At 43.8% G+C, this 25,095-nt stretch overlaps 1 protein-coding gene across 1 annotated transcript in view; it reads right to left on the reverse strand.

The window, feature by feature from the left end:
• Positions 1–25,095, reverse strand: part of LOC113443749 (carbonic anhydrase 4-like) — a 73,319-nt gene that overhangs the window by 13,044 nt on the left and 35,180 nt on the right. The window contains exons 3-4 of the mRNA XM_087918278.1: positions 8,586–8,710; positions 5,725–5,817 (exon numbers count right to left, since the gene is read on the reverse strand). Coding sequence (XP_087774404.1) covers positions 5,725–5,812 — 88 coding nt within the window. The 5' untranslated portion in view covers positions 5,813–5,817; positions 8,586–8,710. The remainder of the gene's footprint in view (positions 1–5,724; positions 5,818–8,585; positions 8,711–25,095) is intronic.

Raw genomic sequence — 25,095 nt, forward strand, 5'->3', positions numbered from 1 at the left:
CCAACCCCTCACATATAAGAATAGAAGATATTGAGAAAACTTCTTTCCCCAAGATAAAATACAGATGCTTAAAATAAAATTTTCCTCAAAAAAAAAAAAGAACCATTGTTCTCGTTTAGATTTTCAGTTCACGGATTACCATAAAAAGAAGGAATTCAAGAATGCTGCACATTTCTATCCACAGTGTTCTATCGCCAGAACAAAGTAGACTCGAGACCGGAGTTGAGTTCAGCTCTTTATTTAACTGTCAGTAACTTCAACTAAACTCGAGCTGCGGCAGCCTCTTTTATAGCGGCTGCTTGCGGCTTGCAACCAATGGCATCATTTTAAACCTCCCACCGTTTAGGCGGCCAATCATATTCTGTTGTTAACCACCAATCTCTAGGCGGCAGTGCTTGTCCAATCGGAATGTTGTATTACGAGTATGCAAATGTCTATATAAACACCCCTCCCCTCTTGGTATGGTCCAACCTTACGTGATGTAGTCACAGAAATAGGCGGGGCTTTTGTGGGTCCTACTTGACCTGCGCAGCTCGGTCTCTGTGGTGTCTTCACCTGGTTCGGACGGGATCGACGCCTCTCCTGTCCTTCTCTCTGGAACCTCCTGGAAGGATGAGCCAGTCATGCCGCTCCCGCCGTACTTTGTTAGGTAGGTTGATCAGCCGTTGTCGCTCCCTTCTGGCATACTCAGGCAGGTCGAGTCGGCTCGGCTGCTTCTTCCCTGGTTCTCCTCCAGCTCTCTTCTTTTGAACTCGTCTATTGGTAAGTAGTTTTTATTTGTTCTAGGGCTTTCTGTTGCTGGTTGGTGGCCTGGTTTTAATCGTATTAAAAGGGAGGGTCTTCCTTTTCTTTATTATTTAAAGGTTTCCCCCCCCCTTCTCTGGTTTTATTATTACTTATTGGATGTTGTGTATGGGTTTGCTCTATATTTCAGGGTGTGTCGGTATTGCGTTCGAGGTATCGAGATCGCAGTTGGTCTATGTGCCTTTTCCAGGTTCTGCCATCCGTCATTTCTAATCGGTATGACCGGGGGCCTGTGATTTGTGTTATCGTGGCCGGTAACCACAATGGGTCTCCAGTAAGATTTTTCGCACATACCAGGTCGCCTGGTATAAACGTGCGGTACTTACTGGAGGAGTTTGGTGGCTTCTTCGGGTTGTAGGTGGGGTGTAGTCTGTCCAAATATGTGCGTAATTTTCTGCCCATTAAAAGTTCAGCTGGGCTCTTGTTTGTTGATGTGCACGGTGTTATATGTTGAATTGTAAGCATTGTATTTATTTTGTCTTGCATGTCACCACCTTCAAGTTTTTCTAATGCTTCTTTCGTGTATCGAACCATGCGTTCCGCTCATCCGTTCACCACCAGATGAGCTGGCGCTGTCAGGGCATGTCGTATGCCTTGTTCTGTGAGGAACTGTTCAAAAGCTAAAGCTGTGAACTGTGGGCCATTGTCCGAGACTAACATGTCTGGTAATCCATGAGTGGGAAGAGTTTCTTTAGTTGTTTAGTGACGGCTTCAGAATTTATGATGCTGACCTCCAACCAGTTTGAGTAGGCATTGACGATGATTAAAAATGTATATCCCTTCATGGGTCCGGTGAAGTCTATGTGGATCCTTGACCAGGGGCCTCTGGGTGTCTCCCAGTCAAGGACCGGTGCTAAAGTGGGGGTAGGTCTGGACAACTGGCATTTATTACACGTTCTTATCCAGGTTCAATGTCTTTGTCTATTCCTGGCCACCAGACGTAGCTTCTGGCCGGGGACTTCATTTTTACCATGCCCGGGTGTCCCTCATGTAACATGTTCAGCATATCTTCTTGTAATATTCTTGGAACAACAACCCTATCCCCCCACAGTATGCATCCTTTTTCAATTGACAGCTCAGTTTGCCAGGTTTTGAACGGTTTAAAAGTCTCGTTTTTGTCGTTTTCCGGCCAGCCCCTTCCCACCCAGTTCAGGAGTCGGACCATTAGTGCATCTTTTGCGGTTTCCCTTGCGATGTCCGATGCGGTGATGGGCAGGTTCGATATTGTTTCAATTTGCAGGGTGTGTGTGGTGGGAGCTGGGTCATCATCGTGGTCTGGTAGGGGTGAGCGGCTCAATGCATCGGTGTGGGGTATGATTTTTCCTGGTCAATAGACGAGCTTGTAATTGTAGGCTGCAAGAAATTCCAACCATCTTGTCATCCTTGGAGACAGGATGTTGGGGGTGGCCCTGTCTCCTGCCAGGATTCCTAGCGGTGGCTTGTGGTCAGTAATTAAAGAAAATGTCCTACCATACAGATATTCGTGAAAATGTCTTACCCCGAGATAGAGGCCAAGGCTTCTCTGTCCAGTTGGCTGTAGTTTCTTTCAGCTTTTGACAGCATTTTGGAATAAAAGGCGATCGGTGCCTCTCTGCCATCAGGTAGTGTGTGGCTAAGTATTGTGCCTACGCCGAATGGTGAAGCGTCACAGGTGACAGTCAGTGGTAGCGTGTCGCTGTACTGGATTAATACAGATCTGGATGTTATTAAGTCCTTAATTCTTTGGAATCCAGCTTCTTCTTGTCAGCCCCATTTCCAGATGGCTTTTTTATCGAGTAGTCTATGCAGTGGTTCCACTATTGTTGCCTTCTGCAGCAAAAAGACATTATAAAAATTAATGAGTCCTAAGAATGCCTGCAAGTCTGTTTTGTTTTTGGGTCTGGGTGCTTCTTTTATCGCTCGTATTTTTTTTCGGTGGGGTGGATTCCTGCTTCATCAATAAGATGTCCTAGGAACTCGACCTGCTTTGTGGGAAGTTGGCATTTTTCTTTTTTGACCTTGAGTCCTGCTTCTCTAAACTTTTGCAAGACTGCCCTTAGCCAGTCCTTTAGTTGTTTTTTATTTCTGGCGGATATCAATACATCATCAAAATAGGGAACCACCCCTTTTAGTACTTGGAGGAGGCGTTCCATCAGGCTTTGGAAAACACCAGGGGCTACGCTGACACCAAATTGCAATCTGTTGCATTTAAAAGCCCCCCCTATGTGCTACAATAGTTTGTGCCTCTGCCGTCTCGGGATCAACCGGCAATTGTTGATAAGCCCGCATGAGATCGAGCTTTGCAAAAACTTTTCCTCCCCACAACGAGTGCAAGAGGTGCTGGGCTGCTGGAACAGGGTATGCGCTCTGCTGTAATGCGTGGTTCAGGGTGGCCTTATAGTCACCACAGATGCACACGGACCCATCTGGTTTCATGGGAGTCACAATCGGGGTTTCCCATCTTGCATGGTTGATTGGCTCTAGCACCCCTTGTGCGATGAGTTTGTTCATCGATTTCATCGATTGCTGCTCATTGATTTTTGGCTTTAACGCAAAAGGGACGTGTCTGGCCTTTAGCCGGATGGGGGCTATGTTCGGGTTTAGGCTAAATGAGATAGGGGTCCCACGGTACTTGCCTAGCGTCCCATCAAGTATGTCCTGGAACTCCTTCATCAGGCTTTCTTCCCAGTCTGTCTCAGTGACACTGTTGATTCCTGTCACTTCGATCCCCAAAGGCGCGAACCATTCTAAACCAAGCAGGCTGGGGCGGTCTCAGTCAACAATGGTCAATGGAAGAATTTCAGTGTGTTTCTTGAATTCTACCTTGAAATGTCCCAACCCAACTACCGGAAACTTGTTTCCTTGGTAGTCTTTTAACGTCAGGCTTTGCTCTTCGAGTTCTTTTCATCGTATTTCTGGTATCAAGCATTTTATTGTGTTCCATGATACATTGACAGGTATGAGCTGGAGTCCACTTCCATTTCGCATGGCTCTCCCTCTATGTTGATGTTTATTCAAACCTTCTTAGCATCAGTCACTCCAGCATGCCCAATGATAATTGTCTGGTGTGTTTCTTCCTTCTTGTTGAGCTGCTGACTTCTATTTTCCCGGCTCCAATGACTTCCAGTTTGCTTCTCCTTAGTTCTGGGGGGGTGCTGACTCATCTTTTTGGACTATAGCTCTTTTGTTTTGGCAGACCCTTGCAATGTGCCCCCGTTTTTCGCAGTGTCTGCAGATGGCGTCCAAAAAACAGCATTTAGAACAAGGGTGATTTCTTCCGCATCCGGCACACTGAAATTCAAGTTTCCTTCCTCTTTTTTTTCACCGGTTCCGTTCTGACTGGAGTCTGTTTACCTCTTCATCTTCTTCCTCAGAGTTGGTTGATGACTTGATGTCTTCATGGTGGGTGGTTGTGGTAGTGTGTTTCTGGGTACCTTCCGCTTTCTTTTCTCTGCTCTGGCTTGGGCTGTTGGCCGTAATCATTTGTTTCATTTTCGCCGCAGATTTTTTCGCTGACTCAGCTGCGGTTGCCTCAGCGATGGCTTCATTTACAGTGATGTTGGGTCGATTTAGTAGTTTGCTCTGCAGGGTAGTGTCTCTCAATCCGAGGACCATGCAATCCCTCATGGCTTCGTCCATGTTGAGGAATTCGCATGCTCCTCCAATGTCCCTTAGTGCCGCTATGAAACCTCCAATACTCTCGCCTTCTCGTTGATCCCGTTTATAAAACTCATGTCTTCGAATGAGGTTGGACAGAACGGGCACGTAATGGGCTCTCCGCATCCAGTTCAGGTCCGGCCATGCCATCTGTTTGACATCATAGGGTCTCGCCAATGCTTTCACCATCTTAAAAATGGTCAGTCCGCAATGCGTCAGGAATACAGCTCTCTTCCTCTGGTCAGTGATTCCTTGTAGTTCATTGCTTTCCAGGAACATCAGGAACCTGTCAATATATGATTCCCAGTCTTCTTCAGCTGGGTTAAATGGTGCGGGTGGCAAGTTGTTGCCGGCCATCTCGTTGATTTCTCGGCTTTCGTTGCCACGTGCTTACGGTCTTTGTCCCCTCGATTCCACCTTCATCGCCAGTGTTCTATCGCCAGAACAAAGTAGACTCGAGACCGGAGTTGAGTTCAGCTCTTTATTTAACTGTCAGTAACTTCAACTAAACTCGAGCCGCAGCAGCCTCTTTTATAGCGACTGCTCACGGCTCGCAACCAATGGCATCATTTTAAACCTCCCGCCATTTAGGCGGCCAATCATATTCCGTTGTTAACCACCAATCGCTAGGTGGCAGTGCTTGTCCAATCGGAACATTGTATTACGAGTATGCAAATGTCTATATACAACACACAGGATCCTTTGAAGGACTGACTCCTTCAAAGTACAGGTGGTCTTTGACTTACAACCATTTGTTTAGTAACCCTTCAAAGTTACAATGGCACTAAAACATGACTTATGACCCCTTTTCTCATTTACAACCATTTCAGCATCCCCATGGTCATGTTATTAAACTTCAGATACTTGGCAACTGGCATGTACTTATGATGGTTGCACTGTCCCAAGGTCATGTGATCCCCTTTTGCGACCTTCTGACAAGCAGAGTCAATGGGGGGCCAGATTCACTTTACAACTTAACATTACTTAACTTAACAACTGCAGTGATCGCTTAACAGCTGTTGCAAAAGAGGTTGTAAAATAGGGCAAAGAGCTGTCTTGTTTAGCAACAGAAATTTGGGGGTTCAATTGTGGTCATAAGTCAAGGACTACCTGTAGTCTAGCTTTGGTAAATGTAAACTCTTAATTTACAACTAGGACCGACTGATACCAAATTTCTCTCCTTTGCGGATGACGGAGTCCAGATAATTTTCTAAAACTGGCCATTAAGGAGGTTGAAATTGCAAATCCACCTTGTAGGAAGGTGACACATGGTAGAAAACTTACTAGTTGGGATAGCAACACAGAAATTTTCCAGGATCAGGAAGATCAGGATACATGCTGATAATTTCAATGGAAAACCAACACTTCCCATTGGACCTGCACAGAGGAAGCACATTGTTAATAGACTACGGAGCCAATCTTTTCCTCCCACACGTAGTTTGTATGGCCTCGAGTAGGGGGTTGGACTAGAAGATCTTTGAGGTCCCTTCCAGCCCTATGATTTTATGTTCTATATTCTATTTTTTTAAAAAAAAAAGCTCCGGGCAGGTTACTAAAGCAGGACAACCGAGGAGGCTGGCCTTCTGGGATCTAGAAATTCATGAGTTTCTCCCTCCTACTTACCTGCCCAAACAATACCTTGCATGGTAACTATGCTCAAGGTTAATTAAGTAATTCCATTTCAAAGGAGGTAGTTTTTTTTCAACACGTCACTCTCTCAACATCTTCTATTCCAATTTGCCTAAAGGTTAAAATCCAACACAATTGGTCCTCGACTTATGACCACAATGGAGCCCCAAATTTCCATTGCTAAGCACAACGGTTGTTAAGTGAGTTTTGCCCAATTTTGTGACTTTCCTTGCCACTGCTGCTATGTGAATCACTACAGTTGTTAAGCTAGTAACCTGGTTGTTAAGTGAATCAGCTAGTAACCACGTTACTAGTTTAACATCTGCACTGATTCACTTAACAATGGTGGCAAGAAACATTACAAGACTGGGCAAAACAACGGTCTTGCTTAGCAACATAAATTGTGGGCTTAGTTGTGGTTGTAAGTCAAGGACTACCTGTATTGGATTTTAAGCTGTAGGCAAATTGGCTTCTGAGTTTGCTTGTCAGAATATCGCAAAAGGTGATCACATGACCTGAGACACTGCAACCAACTCTCATAAATATGAGTTAATAGCCAAGTGCCTGAATTTTGATCATGTGATCGTGGAGGTGCTGCAGTGGGGAAAATGATCATAAGCCACTTTTTTCAGTGCTGTTGTAACTTTGAATAGTCACTAAACAAATGGTTGCAACTTGAGGACTAGCTGTACTGCAAGACTACGGGTTGGGAAAGGTTGCCCTCTACATGTTGAGGGATCCTGTTTGTATATCTGGTTGGCAGGACGGATCTGAGTATGATAAATCCCTGAGCTAAAGGAAACTGCAGAAACTGCATTTGGCAATTGGAAAGAGTGAATAATGCTACCTAAGAGCTGACGTTGGCAAGCCTGATGCCAGGATGCATAATAAATCTTGGTGGGTGGGGAACAGCCTCTCCAAACAGAAGATACAAATGCCTGCAGAAACATGGCCTGTTTTAAACTGTCAACAGGGGTTCTACGACCTCCAGTGATGGGTTTAAATAGGCCTTTCTGCAGACATTTGAGGGGGGAGGGAAGGAAGGCTTGGTTTATGGAAGCTTCCCTACATGCAGAGGTGGTATTCAGCGGGTTCTGACCAGTTCTGGAGAACCAGTAGTGGAAATTTTGAGTAGTTCGGAGAACCAGCAAATACCACCTCTGACTGACCCCGTTCCCATCTATTCTCTGCCTCCCATTGAGTCCCAGCTGATCGGCTGGGTCTTCTTTGGTTGCCCTGCGCAGGAGAACGGAGCTGGAAAGCAAGTTCCTGGGGTGGGGAGGGAATGGGGATTTTGTAGTATCCTTCCCCTGCCACACCCACCAAGCCATGCCCACAGAACTGGTAGTAAAAAAAATTGAATCCCATCACTGCCTATGACATCATAGTAAAACTGCAGGACTTTAAATACAGCGACATTTTGAGAGCTCTCTTAACATGGAAAGATGTAGACCAGGGGTCACCAACCCCGCCCTCCCAGGCTGCAGCCCACTACTGGGCTGTGACCTGTTCAGAACTGGGCCACGGGAGAAATGGGCCAGTGCGCACACATGTGAAGCTCTACTCCTGTGGGCAGTAAGCACGTGCACATGTGCAAACTCCATTCGTGTGAGCAGAGGCTGGTTGCACTTGTGCACAAAAGCCCATTTGGTGAGTGGAAGGCGCACGCGAGCCTCTAGCACAAATGAAGCTGTGTGCCTGCACCAGCCACTCACCCCTACTCCCATCCCTGGCTGCCTAGCTGGAAAGACTGGGGAACGCTGCTCTAGACGGACGTTTGCATAGCTTACACCTAATTCTGACGCTGCTCATGGGTCACCAGTAAAGCTTATCATGCACAGAAGCAGCCTTACCCAATGGAGATTGGGAAACCTCCAAAGGCTGCTAATCTGATGGGAGATGCCACAGGCTCCCCAGACCAACCTCCTGCATAAGGGCAGTTGTACCTATTGGTTGGCTGATTATAGATGTGATTTATAACCTGGCTTTCTTGCAGGAGCTATGTTGTGGGAGTGGTGCTCCTTTCACCTGTTTTCCTATATAACCACAACCTGGAATATAGGTTGGGTCAAAAGGGAGGGACTGGTGTCTTGTCATTCACTGAGCTTCTACGACTGAGAAGGACCTACAGTCTGCATCTCCGTATTCTTACCTTCACCACTACACTACCTTGGGTTCTGGGCTGACAAAGGGTGGCTAGGCTAGCCCAAAGTCATATAGTGAGCTGTGAAGGCTGAGAATAAACTCAAACCTGGCTTTCTCTGTTCCTAATCCCACATCTGAACCACTATATTACACATCTGCTTCCAAAAATTAGCTGGAATCAGCCCATCTATGTTTCCCAATCTATCTTGCAACAAGGATGTTCCGTGAAGTCCTTGACAGCAAAGCAGGTTCCTTGCTGGAGATAGAAGAGAGCCACAAATTTGTGAGGAACTTCACATCAAGGTCAAAAAATGCCCGGCTTCTCTTGGGTTGAAACTCTACCACTGGTAGGGTTTCTCCCCGTTGCTTACCTGTTCCACTTGGCTCTTTCTGGCGTTGAAGTCTTGGAAAGAACTGCTTTGGTGCAGGAGTGTCTTTCAGTCTTAGGAAACACGGCTTTTATTATAGGCTGGCTCCTCCCAGGGAGAAGGAAGCTCTGGGTAGGCAGAGAAATTGGACACACCTTCAGACAAAAGGCATTGGACCATCTCCCCAGGGACTTGCCTGTTGGTGATTTTGGTTTGCCTGTTTTTTTCATACTAGGAGGAACTCCTCTGCACAGCCAGCCCATGAGGCAGAATGAGTTGACCCACAGAGGGTCGGGCTTTGGGATTGGAAGGCCAGCGCCCCAGTCTTGAATCACGTGTAACTAATGGAATGGCAGAGTTGGAAGGGACTTTGGAGGCTTCCGGTCTAACCGGAATTCTGGGCCCAGAATTTATGTGGCTGGTTGAAAAATTTGTTAAGCGAGTTTTGCCCTGTTTTATGATGTCTTGTCACATTTTGCTCAACCGCTCTGTCTTCACACATCTAAGGACCCTGAATACATGTCGTCCCCCACTTACAGCAGTTCATTTAATGACCATTTGAAGTTACGAGGACACTGAAAAAAGTGACAGGGCCCTTTTCTCACTGGTGACCCTGGTAGCATCCTGTAGTCTCACGATTTGCATTTGGATGGTTGGCCCCTCTGGTTCATATTTATGATGGTTGCAACATCCAGGGTCTCCCGATCCCCTTTTGCGACATTCCGACAAGCGAAGTCTACGAGGAGGCCAGATTCGCTTAACCACCGTGCTACTAAATTAACAACTGCAGCGATTCACTTACAAAGTGTGACAAGACATCATAAAACAGGGCAAAACTCGCTTAACAAATTTTTCACCCAGCCACATAAATTCTGGGCCCAGTTGTGGTCATAAGTCAAGGACTACCTGTACAGAAGTGAGGTCAGTACAGAATGCTGGAAGCTATAGACATTTGGAGGGTTTCTGATTGGACACTTTCAGTACAGGTAGTCCTTGACTTAAGATCACCATTGAGCCCCAAATTTCTGTTGCTGAAACATTCGTTAAGCAAGTTTTGCCCCATTTTACGACTTGTCTTATCACATTTGTTAAGTGAATCGATGCAGTTGTTAACTTAGTTACAACGGTAGTTAAGTGAATCCAGCTTCCCCGTTGATTTTGCTTGTCAGAAATTCGGAAAAAGTGATCACAGGACCTCAGGGCATTGGAACCGTCATGAGTCCAGTTGCCAAATATCTGAATTTTTATCATGTAACTATGGGGGATGCTGCAGTGGTCATAAGTGTGAAAAATGATCCTGTCACTTTTTTCAGTGCCGTTGTAACTTCAAATGGTCACCAAATAAACTGATGTTTACTGATCAAGGAACTAAGGAGAGAATGAAAATATCTCCTTTTTCTTCCCTGATCTTCATTTCTAGTTAAAACCCAGAAGTAGGGTTTTATTTCTATTTTATTTTTCTTTGATAAAGGTAGAGTTTCCCTTTCCAGTCATGTCTGATGCCGGGGGGCAATGCTCATCTCTGTTTCTTAGCCAAGGGAGCCAGCATTGTCCAAAGACGTTACCATGTTCATGTGGCCAGCATGGCTATACGAGGCATATGAAACACTGTTATCTTCCCACTGAAGTGGTACCTATTTATCTACTCGCATTTGCATGCTTTTGTAATGCAAGGTGGATAGGGAGCTGGAGCAAGGAACAGGAGCTCACTCCATCAAGCAACACTCGGGTCACAATCCCAGACTGTTAGCTTTCCAGCTGACAAGCTCAATGGCTGTGACCACTGAGCCATCATGCTCCCTCTTTTCTTTGATACTCGGGTTCTTAGGCAACTTGAAGATTATTGGATTTCAATTCCCAGAATCCCCCAGCCAACCTGAAGTTAAGAGGTTACAGAAGGCAGATAGATGGGCAAACAAGCTGATCAGATTTGCAGGACACAGTTTGCAGGGGAGCAATTGAGGGGCAAAATCCAAACATCTTCTTATTGTAGGTAGTCCTTGACATAAAACCGGTCGCTTAGCAATTGTTCAAAGTTATGACAGACCCTGAAAAAGGAACTTAAAAATTTGAAGTTCCGATATTTGCTGCCTTCCTCCTTTGGGGGTCAAAAGACTGCATTTTTGGCTATCAGAAACTGGCTTTCATTAACAGATATTTGAAATGCCCCCTGGTTAAATGGCAGCAATTTACAGTTTTCATAGAAATCAAAGTTTACTTCAGTTTCTGGCAAAAAAAAATGCTCCAAAGTGATCAAAATGAGTTCAATTAATGATCCTGGTGTTTGCTTAATGACCACAGTGTTCACTTTAAAACTGCCAAGTTCACTTAATGACTACCATTAAAAAGGTCATAACATCAGGCAAAGTCATATGGTGGCTTTTTAACCATCAGGAGTTATAAATGAAATAGCAAGCTTAATTTGAGGAATATCTATACTTAATAAGAGTGTAGTCCACAGAAATTTGCACGGCCAAAAATTGCTTATAATACAACTATAATATTTTGGTTTAATTCCTTGAAGGGAGAACTTTCCTATCAATTCAACTCCTGTTCATTAAGAACCTAATTTGGGATTTTCTGGATTCTCCAGAAATTTAAAGGACTTCAGTAAATTTCAGGAGCATCCTTCTTCCCTTGCTTTTTTTGAACACTTGAGAATCAACAGAAATTCTAACATTGTTGACTTAAATTAAGAATGGAACACCAAAACCTCAGGGCATCAGCCACAAAGCTTATTTACTACTCTTACTTGATTTCTTAGAATTTAAAAGAAGAAACCTGCAATTCCTGCCTTTCTCACACAAACAATCATGGATGGGAAAATAGCTCTCGATATGAAATGCTGGTGGAATGCTTGGCAAACAGTCAAAATTATGAGCCATAGTAATTATTGGGGACTGGTTTTTTAGTGCCAACGTATAGATGCTGGAACTAGTTTTATGTGCCTCAATTCACTCTGGCATCTTACAAAGAAGGTCCCTCCCTGCAGTGTCTGTTAAATATATACATATGCACCTCTGATTGGTTGGTCCACGGCAGCAGGAATTTAAAGAGCTGTCACTGATTGTAGCTGGGAGCAGCTCCGTTGTAAAAGGAGCTGCCATGGCTATTGCGAGTTGTTCTGAACAATGCAATAAAGAAGCTAAGCAGTCGGAGCCTCCTGCGTTATCTCTCGCCCACAATTTAACACTGGCAATGAAGATGTGATTCTGAGAAAAGCGGGATCATGAGCACATGGTTTCTTCCCCAAAACCCAAAAACTTTAACCTTAGACTGTCTACTATTGACCTCACCCACTTCCTAAGAGGCCTGTAGGGGGCGTGCATAAGCGCACCAATGTGCCTACCGTCCCTGTCCTATTGTTTTTGTTTTTATTATAAGTATCTATCTCATGTATTCAAAACTATATTTATTCTTATACCTGTATCTTGACAAATCAAATAAATACTAAAAATACTAAAATACTAAAGTAACCGGACAAAGAACTTAACATGGCCGGGAACAATATGCCACCCACACCGTTCGACACACCGTTCCCATAGGACTGGGAATCCTATGTCAACCAATTCCAGATGTTCCTGGAAAGCAGCGACCTGATGGATATTACGGAACAGAGGAAACGAGCCATCTTCCTCACGCATTGTGGCCCCACCGTTTCAAAATGGCTAAAGCTCTCGCAGCACCAAGAGATGTAAAAACGATGGCCTGGGCCCATTATACCCCACCGGTATCCAGCCTAATTAAGAAGCACGAATTTTACTGGAGAGAGCATCAATGACTTCATTGCGAGCCTGAGAGACATTGCCGGAGCATGCGAGTTCCTGAATGTGGATGAGGTGATGAAAGATCACGTAGTCCTGGGGACCTGACACTACAAAGCTGCCTCCTTACAAAACCTAAAATAACGCTAAAGGAGGCGATCAAAGAAGCATCAGCCATTGAAGCATCCCAAAAATCCTCCGCTGCCATGAGGAAGATGAATAAGACACTGCAACCCCCACAAAAGGATGCTGCCGCCATTCACCATGAGGACTCAAGTCTAAGTTGGGATCGGGCGATGATGAGGAAGTGAACCAACCACGTTCGGAAAGATGCCAAAAAAGCTTAGAGGGGAAGCAGAAGGAATTTTGGTGTGTGGGTTGTGAGGGAAATCACCTCCAATCGGAATGCCATTTCCATGATGCCATCTGCCAACAATGAGAGCAGAGAGGACACATCGCGAGATCATGCTGAGCCTTCAAGCCAAGCAACAGAAGGCCAAGACAAGGCACACACCCAAGGAACCAAGGAAATCAACCTGAGAACCACTGGAGCCAATTCAGCTGGAAATGACAGAACAACGAGTCGACCACAGCAAGGAGAGAAATGCACCAGACTGTGCCAGTGGGCCACTCCAGCACGGCAAGTGCCAGAAAAGTCCACGTTCAAGTCACGATAGAAGGTAAACAATGTCGGATGGAAGTGGATTCCGGATCTCTTCTGTCAATGGTGTCTTGGGACACCATCTAAAGTCTAATTCCCAACCTGACAAAAGGACAGCTGAGCAAACAAAGATAATCCTAAAGGATTATCAAGGGAACAAGATTCCCGTCATTGGCATAGGTGAATTCCGAGTGAGCTTCCGAAAGTACTCCAGAATGCTGCCTTTAACCGTGGTCGACCGGGGCCGGCCAAGTCTGCTGGGACTTGAGTGGTTTAAGCTATTGGGGATTGATTTCACCGGAATCCACAGCATCACAGAAAGCGATTGGGAAGACAACCTGATGGAGAAATTCCGGGACATGTTCGACAGAAAATTGGGCAAGTACTTGGGGTCCCCTATTTCTTTTAACCCAGAGCCAAACATAGCCCGATCAGACTAAAAGCAAGGTGAGTTCCATTGGTCTACACTATATCCACAGCATTTTGTAGTGGCTGTACAAAGTTATAACAGCACTGAAAAATTGGCTTTTTCACACTTACAATTGTGGCAGCTTCTCCATGGTCATGTGATCAAAATTCAGTCACTTGGCAATTGACTCATATTTATGATGGTTGCAGTGTCCCAGGGTCATGCAATTCTCTTGGGTGACCTTCGGACAAGCAAAGTCAATGGGGAAACCTGCTTCACTTAACAACCGTATGTTGCTAACTTAACAAATGCAGAGATTCACTTAACAACTGTATCAAGAAAGGTTGTAAAGTGGGTCAAAATTCATTTAACAGCTGTCTTGCTTAGCAATAGAGATTTGGGGCTCAATTGTGGTCGCAAATTGAGGCTACCTATATCCTACCTTAAACCAGTAGTATCTCAACCTCTCAAATACTGGAATACAGCTATCATGTCCCCACCAGACCTTCTTTTCTCTTTTTTGTAGTGTGGTGACCAAAACTGGATGCAAAATGGGGCAAAATTCACTTAACAGCTGTCTTGTTTAGCAATAGAGATTTTGGGCTCAAGTCGTAAGCCAAGTATATAAATTATATCAATTCAATATCCGACATTCTTTTTAATGAGAAACATTTTGCCATTGCTTTGTTAAAGCATTGTCCTATTTTGTGGCCCTCAGGTGTTGGGGCTGGCAAGTGTTTGCCACTATGACAAACAGCCAAAGAAATTTATATGTGTCAGTCTGGGTCATGAGAAAACCCCTGTCACAGACCCAGGAGATAAAAATAGGTTGCCAAGCTAAGCCATTCCAGTAGTCCAACAGTTGTATTTGCACAACATACCATCTGCTTCCTGAATTTCTCGAAATGCTGAAGGGACCAAGCTTAACAACTATGGCTTGCCAATGCAATCTCCAAATCAAAAAGTTGGAACTGGATTAGTCACTACCCTTGCTAAGGCAACAAACAGCTAAAAGGAAGAACGATGAAATAAATTAATCTCTTAATGCAGAAAGTCAAGATTTGCTTAGCTTAACTTGGATTTGTCCCATTAGTAAAAAATTTGGCACATTTTGCTCTAGAAAAGACAACTCAGTTATGGTAGCTAAATGTTCATTTGCACTGTAAACAGCCACGGGTTGTTTAACTTTGGCAAGGCAGAGAAGGTTAGGAATTGATTAAATAAAGGGAAGATTCTTGTTTACATCTGAAGAAAAACTAAGGAGGAACTAATTGTTCTAATAATTACAGTACATCCACTTTTTAATCTACAGACTCTTAGGTAAGTACTAGATTGTTACCTTAGGCATTATAAAACAGGAATTAAGATGCATAGGTAGAATATATCTTCCTTAATAGTGTAGCTGGAAAAAACAGTCCCCAAAGTAAGCAAATGATGCAATTTATTCTTCCATTAAAAATAAATAAATTCCACGGTCTTTCTAGACTAGATTGACTCAACCAAGCCTTCTCCGGATGTGGACAATGACCCTAGGCTGGTCCTTATGGTCTTTACAAGTCTACCTTTCTGTTGCTCTTGCAGACCCCACATACTGGAGGGAGGGAGGGGGGAAGGAAGGAAGGAAATTAGCCATTGGTTGAAGCCTAAGAATTTGCTCATCTTTTTGCTATCCTTCAGTGACTTTCAGGTCACCTGTTTTAATCGCCACATAGCTTTGTTTACAGCCCCCTACAAAACCCATCTACGAAGCCACCACATTTAGACACCAATAGCTGGAGGGAGGAAGAAGAAAATAAATATGGAAAGAGGCCTTGAGCATCTGCAAAGCTGCCTGCTATTTCAACATGCTCCTTTACAGAATAGAACAATTTCATAGGCACTGTTTATCCTTAAGTTCTCTCTGAAAAAAAAATACAGGAAAAGAAAAGAAACCATCCACCAAATCACTCTGAAAAGACAAGAGTGCCTGGAAGTTTTTAGTTGCATACATAACTGTTTGTTTAGTGATGGTTCAAAGTTACAGCGGCACTGAAAAAAGTAACTTGTGACTGTTTTTCACACTTACAACCCTTGTAGGATCCCCAGGGTCATGTGATTTACATTCAGATGCTTGACAATTCACTCATATTTATGACTGCTGCAGGATCCTGGAATCATTTGATCGCCTTTTGTGACCTTCTGACCAAGCAAAGTCAATAGGAAAACCAAATCCACTTAACAACCATGGTAGGAATTTAACAACTGCAGTGATTCACTTAAGAAATGTGGCAAAGAAAAAATCGTAAAATGGGGCAAAACTCACTTAACAAATTTCTCATTTAAAAATATAAACTTTGAGCTCCATTTTGGTCATAAGGTGAGGAGTACCTGTAATTTTAATTCCTGCAGGGTTGGAGTGGAGCTACCTGCTGATTAGAGATTTGGAGGAGCAGAGGTCTCAACTCACAACAGACAGAGAAGTAATCCTGTTTTGTTTTCTTTATTGGTTCTCATTTAATTTTATGACAGAGAACGGACTTTCAAGATTTCTTTAAAAGAAGAGGAGAATTCTGATGAACTTCTTAGGAACGTGTTATTCTTGAAATCTTGCATGGCCAAGCGGGTTGTGTGAATGTCCTGCCTTTTTACTGCAGCATAATTTATCTTGCTGCTTTGCTTGGCCCCCACCCGCTTCCATTTAATTCCAAAGAAAGATAACCATGAAAGAAGATTAAACCCCCAGGGAAATTGGATCCAAGGGGCTGGTTTCAGGTGGGGAAATAAGGACAGACAAGGAGGCTTGGAAAAGAAGAAACAAGAGTAAGAAAAAGTAGACATCAACAGGAAATTCTCTGCCACCTCCAATAATGAAATATGTTCAAGAAATTGAGATATTATTTTCAGGCATGCCAAAGATGTAAGCTTTTCCCTATTGCACTTCAATATAGCATAAATGGGGGACATGATAGCTCAGTGGTTAAAGACACTGAGCTTGTCAACTGGAAAACTAACCGCCTGGTTTGAGCCCCGAGTGCTGCACGATGGAGTGAGCTCCTGTTACTTGCCTCAGTTTCCTGCCCAACTAGCAGTTTGAAAGCATGCAACTGCAAGCAGATGAATAGGTATCACTTTGGTGGGAAGGTAACAGCACTTTGGCATATAGTCTGCTAGCCACATGCCCACAGACAACCCTGCCTTTCTCAGCTAAGAAACAGAGTTGAGGACCATTTCCTAGAGCCAAACATGACTGGACATGGGAAACCTTTAATTTTACTGCAGTGGTTCTCAACCTGTGGCCCGTGGACCTCTAGGGGAGCATGATGTCATCACATGGGGTCTGCGAAGTCTTGAAGAAATGTTATGATTTAACTTAAGTAAAGTCTTGGGCATCCATGGCCACAAAAGGTATTTAAAGAGAAGTTGTGGTGAAAAAAACATTGAGAACCACTGCTTTGTAGCATAAACAACCTTTGGCAACACCATTTTCCTGCTAGGTGTTTGTGAATTTGCCTCCATCTCATTCTCAGCCCAGGTGAGAGACAGGTTGAAGATATCTTTAACAATCTGGTGATGTTTTCCCCCCATTTGCATCCGGTCACAATTACAAGTGTGCAAAATATGTTATGTGTTGCCATCAGTTGTGGCAAACATAAAAGTAAGTGACCAGTGGCAGTTTAGGACAAGATAGCCTCTTTCAGATTGACCCACTAGGCAACTACATCAGCAACCACATTGTGTCCCTAAACTACAAAGCACAATTGTTCACGTGGCATAGGCAACCACTTGCTGGATCTTTAAACAGCGTAACAGGAATATAGGGTAATGGTGAAACGATGCCATGGTGAAATATAAAGCAACTGTAAAATGAAGTAATAACAACATGTGATGCACTACAAGGCTAAGGTCATCTAACACTGAAACAAACCCAGCCCAGCCTCCCTAGCAGAGGATGGAAGTCTATAGGAGTGACGTTGAAAAGGAGCCTAGATGGACAGATTGCAATGCTGGGTCAGTTCCATTCTCCAGATTCATGATTGGCTGATGTTCTTCCCACTAATAAAGAAGGAAGGCAACAGATCCAGAAGATTCAACTAACCACTGCCATTCAAAGGATGCAAAGTGCAAAATCAGCAGAGCTACATTGTGACTCAGAACAGACACTAAACCATTAGAGGAAATTATTTGTGGCTCAGAATGTAATCATAAGGTCTGTGGTGCTCTCTGAGCTTGGTTGTTTTCTTGCAGACATTTCCTTACTCAAACCCAACTCTATAACATCATCAGCGTTATTTGTGTATACGCATAGAAAACCCCACTCCCTTCTAGCATGGATGATGCTACCTAATTGGGTAGCGAAACATCTGCAAGAAAACAACCAAGCTCAGAGAGCACCAAGGATCCTAAAGAGACAATAAAGAAAGGATCAGCAATGGGTGCAACCACTTTTCTACCAACCCAACCGTGGATGGAGAGCTATTTAATTCAGCAATGGGAAACCACTTTTGAAAATGTGAACAAAATCTCATCAGAAGCTTGAAGAGCTTTTGTGCGTGTGTATTTTAAAAGATAGGCCATACTTTCCAGAATATCAAGATGACTGCAAGCAAATCATCAAAGTTCCCACTCATGCATATCCAAACACGCCCAAAGAATCTGTTCTCTATCAAGTAGGTTTTCAGGTCAGCATTAATCCTATTATATGTGAGTATGCCAGATATGCTGGAGAAAACTGCTGTGGAAAGGAAGAAGGCTTCTTTGTGACCAAATTGTGGTCTTGGTGGGTCATTATCTTTGACATCACCCAGCCAGACCTTCTGGTACTTCAGAAAGCAGTCACTTCCTTCCTTCAAAGCAGCTCCCATCCCATCCACCCATAAGGGGGAATTGTAAAAGTGTTGACCCAGCAAGATCTGCTGGTGATGTTGCAATGCTTGTTGTCACTTCAGGGTGTGTGATCTCTTTGGCGAAGGTGGTAGGACCTGCTTCACAATTTGTGGAGAGAGATATATGCGATGCTTGAAGGACTGATCAGACTGAAGGCGGCGTAGTTCTAGATTTTCTAGGTCTAGAGTTTCAAGTCTGGAGGCATGAGGTATTCTGCAATGAGTAGAGGAGTGGAGAATTCTTCTTGTGAAATATTTCTGGACTTTTTCAATTGTGTTTTTTTTTTTTCAATTTTTCAATTGCTGATCACTGGCTGCTAGCAGTTTGGCAGTTCAGGTCTCATCAGGCTCAAGGTTGACTCAGCCTTCCATCCTTCTGAGGTGAGTAAAATGAGGACCCAAGATTGTTGAGGGCAATAGACTGGCTCTGTAAACTGCTTAGAAAGGGCTGTGAAGCACTGTGAAGAGGTATAAAAGTCTAAGTGCCATTGCTATTGCTAATCAGTGGAATGGCTTGCCTCCGGAAGATGCGGGTGCTTCAATACTGGAGTTTTCTAAGTAGACATTGGACAGTCATTTGTCCAGAAAGGTATATAGGGTGTCCCCCCTGAGCAGAGAGTTGGACTAGAAGACCGCCAAGGTCCCTTTATTTTGTGATTTGATCTCTATAATGGACGTTAGATGTTAGGGGGTGATCAGGACAAAAATCATCCAGGATTTCTGTACAGCTTTAACAAAAATAGCTGATAAGAAGCCTCATAGAGGCTTGGCAAGTTGACAACTGCTTCATTATAACTAGGGTGTTGTAACAAAATAATAACAGTTACACCTGCTATTGTCTGGCCACAGTCAAGTTTCACATTTCAGAGTCTCAGTATTATACCACATATCCAGCTACAAACATCCACACAATCAGTTGGGAGAGCTCTTCGAATGTTGGAGGACTGCTATCATGCCACTCCAATCCTTCTCTTCATTAGAGTAAACACACCCAGTTCCTGCAATTGTTCATCCTGTTTTAGCCTCCAATCCTCTAAACATCTTTGTTGCTCTTCTCTGTACCCTTTCTAGAGTCTCAACATATTTTCTGTATCATGGTGCACAAAACGGGACACAATATTCCAAGTGTGGCCTTGCCAAAGCAGTATAAAATGCTACTAATACTTCACATGACCTGGATACTATCCTTCTGTTCATGCAGCCTACAGTTGCATTGGCTGCTTTTGGCAGATGCAGCACGCTGCTGGCTCATAGTTAAGTGGCTGTCTACTAGGATTCCTAGATCCTTCTTGCAGTTGAACCAGGCACCACCTATTCTATACCTGTGCATTTGGTTTTTCTTGTCTAAGCGTAAAACCTTATTTTTCTCACCAATGAATTCCATTTTGCTTGATAGGACCCATTGTTCAAGTCTGCCAGGATCCTTCTGGATCATGAGCCTATCCTCTAAAGTGTTGGCTATTCCCACCAACCTGGTGTCATCCGCAAATTTGATGAGTTCCCCTTCTATCCCCTCATCTCTAAATTGTTTATAGGTAAAGATTCCCCTCACACATATGTGTTAGTTGTTTCCTGCTCTAGGGGGCGGTGCTCGTCACCTCCATTACAAAGCCGAAGAGCCAGCACTGTCCGAAGACGTCTCCATGGTCATGTGGCTGGCATGAATAAATGCCGAAGGTGCACAGAATGCTGTTACCTTCCCACCAAAGGTGGTCTCTATTTTACATGCTTTCAAACTGCTAGGTTGGCAGAAGCTGGGGCAAGTAATGGGAGGTCACTCAGTTACATAGTGCCAGGGATTCGAACTGTCAAACTGCCGACCTTGCTGATCGACAAGCTCAGTATCTTAGCCACTGAGCCACCGCATCCCATTCTAAATTGTTTACGAAGATGTTGAAGAGAACTGAGCCTAAGACAATCTTGTGGTACCCACTGCCTACTTCCCTCCATGTAAATGTAGTTTCATTGAGGACCACTATATAATTGAGTGTGGTTGGTCAGTCAGTTACAAATACATCTGGTGACGATACTGTCTATGCCATATTTTAAATAAATATTTAATCAAACATTAAAATCTAAGGATATGTGGGGAGATTGGGGGTGGAATGGGGGGAAGTGGGATCTGTTGTAACTCGATCAACAAATCCACTGTGCTACTGAGGCCCCAAACCAACTAGCAGAGCCTCTTTAGGCCCTTACGAAAGGATTGGGAAGGTTGGAGCCAGGGATAGGATGCTACTGGTTCGGCCTGTTTCATAGAACCTGTAGCTGCGAAGAACAGCTGACACCAAACAGTTCAGTGTTTGGCCCACCCGCCTGCCCGGGCTCTAGGCTGTCCCTTATTCCCTGCTTTTCCCTCCTCAGCTGCTTTGGCAGCACAGCTGAGGTTGAAAAACCAGGAAAGAAGAGGATTTTCAAACGCTGTGCACCCGCACGCAGTGCTTGTCAGCTGTCCAGGAGGCACAGCTGACGATTTCTTTCGAACACTGCACACACATTCAGAGAACCATCAAATCACTCCACTGGCTGGCCCCTCCCTTCCCCTCCCACTCACTCCTTACCTGGCATGCGAGCCATCCAACTTGCCTGGTTTGATAAGTTGCTATTTTTCCTTTTTTTCCCCCTGACCATTAGCTGTTCTGCTCTGCCAGGAGATTTAGATTAGCTAGACATCAGGAAATCCTTGGATTTCTTGCTTTCCAGCTAATCGAAAAGCAGAGCCGAACCTTCCTTAGGACTGAAGCTTTTCAGTGCAGATTCAGCAAGCTGATTGCAGATAGATAAATCTCTAAGTGAATCTGTGATTCTGTGACTAACTCAATCTGCCTGCCTGCTTTGCCTGCTTTTGTGTAAAAGTTGCTCTTTTTAATAAAAAAATCAATATTTACATAAATACTTATAATATTTACATACAAGCCCCGCCTGCCTAGTCACATGACCACCAAGTCACACCTACAAATTAGGCCACGCCTACAAAACCGGTTGTTAAGAAATTTGAATCCCACCCCTGGTTGGGGCCAACCCTCCCATCCTTTCTTTGGAACAAGATGTTCCAGAGAGCAGAGCAATAGCAGAGAAGGCCCTCTTCCTGGGCTCCATGAGCTGCAATAATCAGGATGACGGGACCCACACCATGCCTCTTCTGCCAGCACGAGTGGGATGAGCCGCTCTAACTTTTAAGCTATAATATAAAAACTAACTTATAGTCTTTATATAAATTAAGAAACTTTTAAATTTATGTAATGTGATAAAAAGTTAATTTAATGATATAATTTGATCATTACAAATTAACAATTACAATTTTAAAGATTAAAATTTTGATTTAATTTACACGTAGTGTATATGAATAAGGAAAAAAAAAGAAATAGAATGAAATCAGAAAAAAAGCAAAACATGTATGGTATTCAGCTTTGTCTGGGTATTTTCCCACGTCATTCTAGTTGTGCTTTTAAAGTTGTAGCAACGTTTCGGCAGAATCTCATCTGCCATCATCAGGCTTCTGTATTGTGTTCGTCTGTGAGTCAGACTTTCACAGCCGTTTCAGTTTTAAGTTTGGGGCTAGCCTACTGCTGTGCCAGAATGGTTTTTCTTCATCCTGATTGGTTGGGAGACTTGGTCTGTGTTTATTGGTCCTGGAGTTTGCTGTGTTCTGCTTGATTGGTGTTTCTAATATCTTCTGTCTGTTTTGTGGCTTTTTTGTGTGTCTTGATTGACTGGCAACATTGTGTTCCTGTATTGGAGACTTTTAGTGCAGCTTGGCTCCAAGTAAATGGACGGCTATCATTTATTAGGAAGCTAGGTTTCATCTGGGTGCCTGGTTGGGGTGTGTTTGAGCTGGAGGTATCGGGGGGATCTGTTTGTGCCCAGGTATTTGCCTGGCTTGTGGTGTGGAGATTTTTTTGTTTGAGAGTACAGGCTTCCAGATAATTGACAGTCTGGTGGAATCATCTCTTCTATTCATGCTTTCAGGTCTTTTTTCAATCTCTATGGCTTCTCTGATAATTCTGTGGCTGGGGTTTTCTATAGTGGCTAGGGTTTTGGTGCCATTGAAGTCGATGCTATGACCTGTGGCTTTCATGTGTTGGATTAGTGACAAAGTGTGTTCCAGCTTTTTTACTGCATTTTTGTGTCCATCCAGGCGGGTACTTATTCTTCTATTGGTCTGTCCAATGTCTGTGGCCGGGCATGATGTACAGGGGACTTCATATATGCCTTGGTTTTCCAGGTCAATTTTATCTTTGGGGATTCTTAGGATGGCTATTTTTCTATCTGTTTTGAAGGCAGTCTTGAGGTGATGCCTGTGTAGTATTTTACTGATTTTGTCTGTAGTACCTCTTATGTAGGGCAGGACAGCTGTTCCATAGGTCTGTTCATCTTCTAGGTCTCCATTATGTCTCAGTGTGTTTTTGTGGATCAAGCCAGTGATTTTGCTTTTGTGGAAGCCGTTGGCTGTCAGTACTTTAGTCAGGGTGCATAGTTCAGTCTTTATGTGTGACTTGGTTCTGGTGATTAGTGTTTTGGCCATGGAGTTTATCTGTGCTGGGTGGTGGTGGGATTGGGCATTGAGATAGCTGTTGGTGTGTGTTTTCTTCTGGTATATAGTGTGTCCTAGTGTGCCATCTGTTTTTTTGTAGATTAGTACATCTAGGAATGGTAGTTGTTTGTTTGTTTCCGTTTCCATGGTGAACTTGATTCTGGGGTGTGTGCTGTTTAGGTGTGTTAGGAAATGGTTTAGGTTTTCTTTTCCATGGGGCCAAATCACAAATATGTCATCGATGTATCTTAGCTATAGTTTGTATTTGTGGGTGGCATTAGTTAGGGCTCTGGATTCAAATTCTTCCATGAACAGATTTGCAATGACGGGTGACAGTGGTAATTCTCGGATTAATGTGAGCTTGCAGCTGCTTCTTCCTTTTAACTGCTAGTGGGGGGTTGACTTGATTGGGTGAGGGCTTGGCTGTGTTCTGATTGGGTGGGGGGGGTGTTCTCATTGGTTGGGGGTTTGACTGTGTTCTGATTGTCTGGGGGTGTGTTCTGTTCAGGTGGGGGGTTGGTTGTGCTCAGGTTAGTCTTAGTTGCCGGGGGATTTGAGTTGGTGAACTGTGATCCTGTTGTTTGGCTTCGTGTTTGTGGTCGTGCCACATCTTCATGGTGGGCGTCCATTCATTTCATGTATGGGTCGAAGCTCACATTACTCTGAGAAGCACAAAGCCGAAGACATAAGCCTGAAAATGACGAATGAGATTTCGTTGAAACGTTGCCAAGATACTTCCAATTTTACGCAGGAGGAAACCTGAATAACCAAAGATCCACATACAAATACTTGCGAAAACCTCAGAATATATATGTATGTATGTATGTATGTAAGTATGTATGTATGTGTATATGTCTATGTCTATATCTATGTGTATATAAATAAATAAATTGTGGAAAGAAAGATCATAAAATGAGGCAAAATTCACTTAACAACTAGTCTAGCTTAGCAACATAAATTTTGGACTCAATTGTGGTTGTAAGTCGAGGACTACCTGAAATGAAACAATACAGGATTAAGTTTGATGTGGGAAGAAAAGCTATGGCAAATTCAGGAGAGTGTTCAAAGATCAGCCAGATCTGACTATGGATTGTAGAGCATTATTTCTCAACGTTGGTCTCTTGAGGGTATGAGAACTTCCATTCCCAGAATTCCCCAGCCAGCTTCAAGAGCCAAGGTTGAGCTATACTGCATACAACATTTTTTGTTTTTTTCTTTTAAATGCCCCAAATACTCCTAATGCAGCCTTCTGGAGGGGCAGCTAAGCAGTAGCTTGGAATGTTGATGACTTATCCGTTCTAAGCCCCCTTCTGGTCATGTGACCTAGAGCAGATTGCATGCACACACACACACACACACACACACACACACACAAAGGCTGGAGTAGACATCTGCTGCACTGCACTGCATGGAACGTATGCTACTGTCATTCAGGGACAGCAAACATTCTGTCAGCTAACATGCCTTGCCTTCCACTACCTCCCAGCAGGAAGTTGGAACCAAACAGTGCGCAGAGTGCGCACGTCCACACAATGTGCAGCTGGGATTTGGCAGGTATTTGCATCTGCTGCCCTCTGCAACTTCTGTTTACCCATCAAACCCTTTGCAATATACTATGGAATATAGAATAGAATATAGAACAACAGAGTTGGAAGGGACCTTTGAGGTCTTCTAGTCCAACCCCCTGCTCAGGCCAGAAACCCTATGTAACGTTTCAGACAAATGGTTGTCCAATCTCTTCTGAAAAACTTCCACTATTGGAGCATTCACAACTTCTGGAGGCAAGTCGTTCTAATAATTAATTGATCTAACTGTTAGGAAATTTCTTCCTAGTTCTAGATTGGATCTCTCCTTGGTTAGTTTCCATCCATTGCTTCTTGTCCAGCCTTCAGGGGCTTTAGAAAATAACTTGACTCCCTTTTCTTTGTGGCACCCCTCAAATATTGAAACACAGCTGTCATGTTACCATCAGTCTTTCTCTTCATTAAACTACTAGACATACCCAAGTCCAGCAACCGTTCTTTACATGTTCTAGCCTCCAGCCCCCAATCATCTTTTTGCTCTTCTATGCACTCTTTCCAGAGTCTCAACATCTTTTTTACATCGTGGTGACCAAAATGGATGCAGAATTCAAAGTGTGGCCTTACCAGCTCATTATATAAAATATAGGTATGCAGCAACAGCTACAGGCGATTGTGGACAGCTCTAAATCTGCCTTAAGGTCACCCCACTGCTGGAGGGGGGGAGGAATTCCAAAAACTGTGTTCCACATGCCTTCCTTAT

The sequence above is a fragment of the Pseudonaja textilis genome, chromosome Z (genome assembly GCF_049901715.1).
Source record: "Pseudonaja textilis isolate UNSWEBS1 chromosome Z, rPseTex1.2, whole genome shotgun sequence".
Lineage (NCBI taxonomy): Eukaryota > Metazoa > Chordata > Lepidosauria > Squamata > Elapidae > Pseudonaja > Pseudonaja textilis.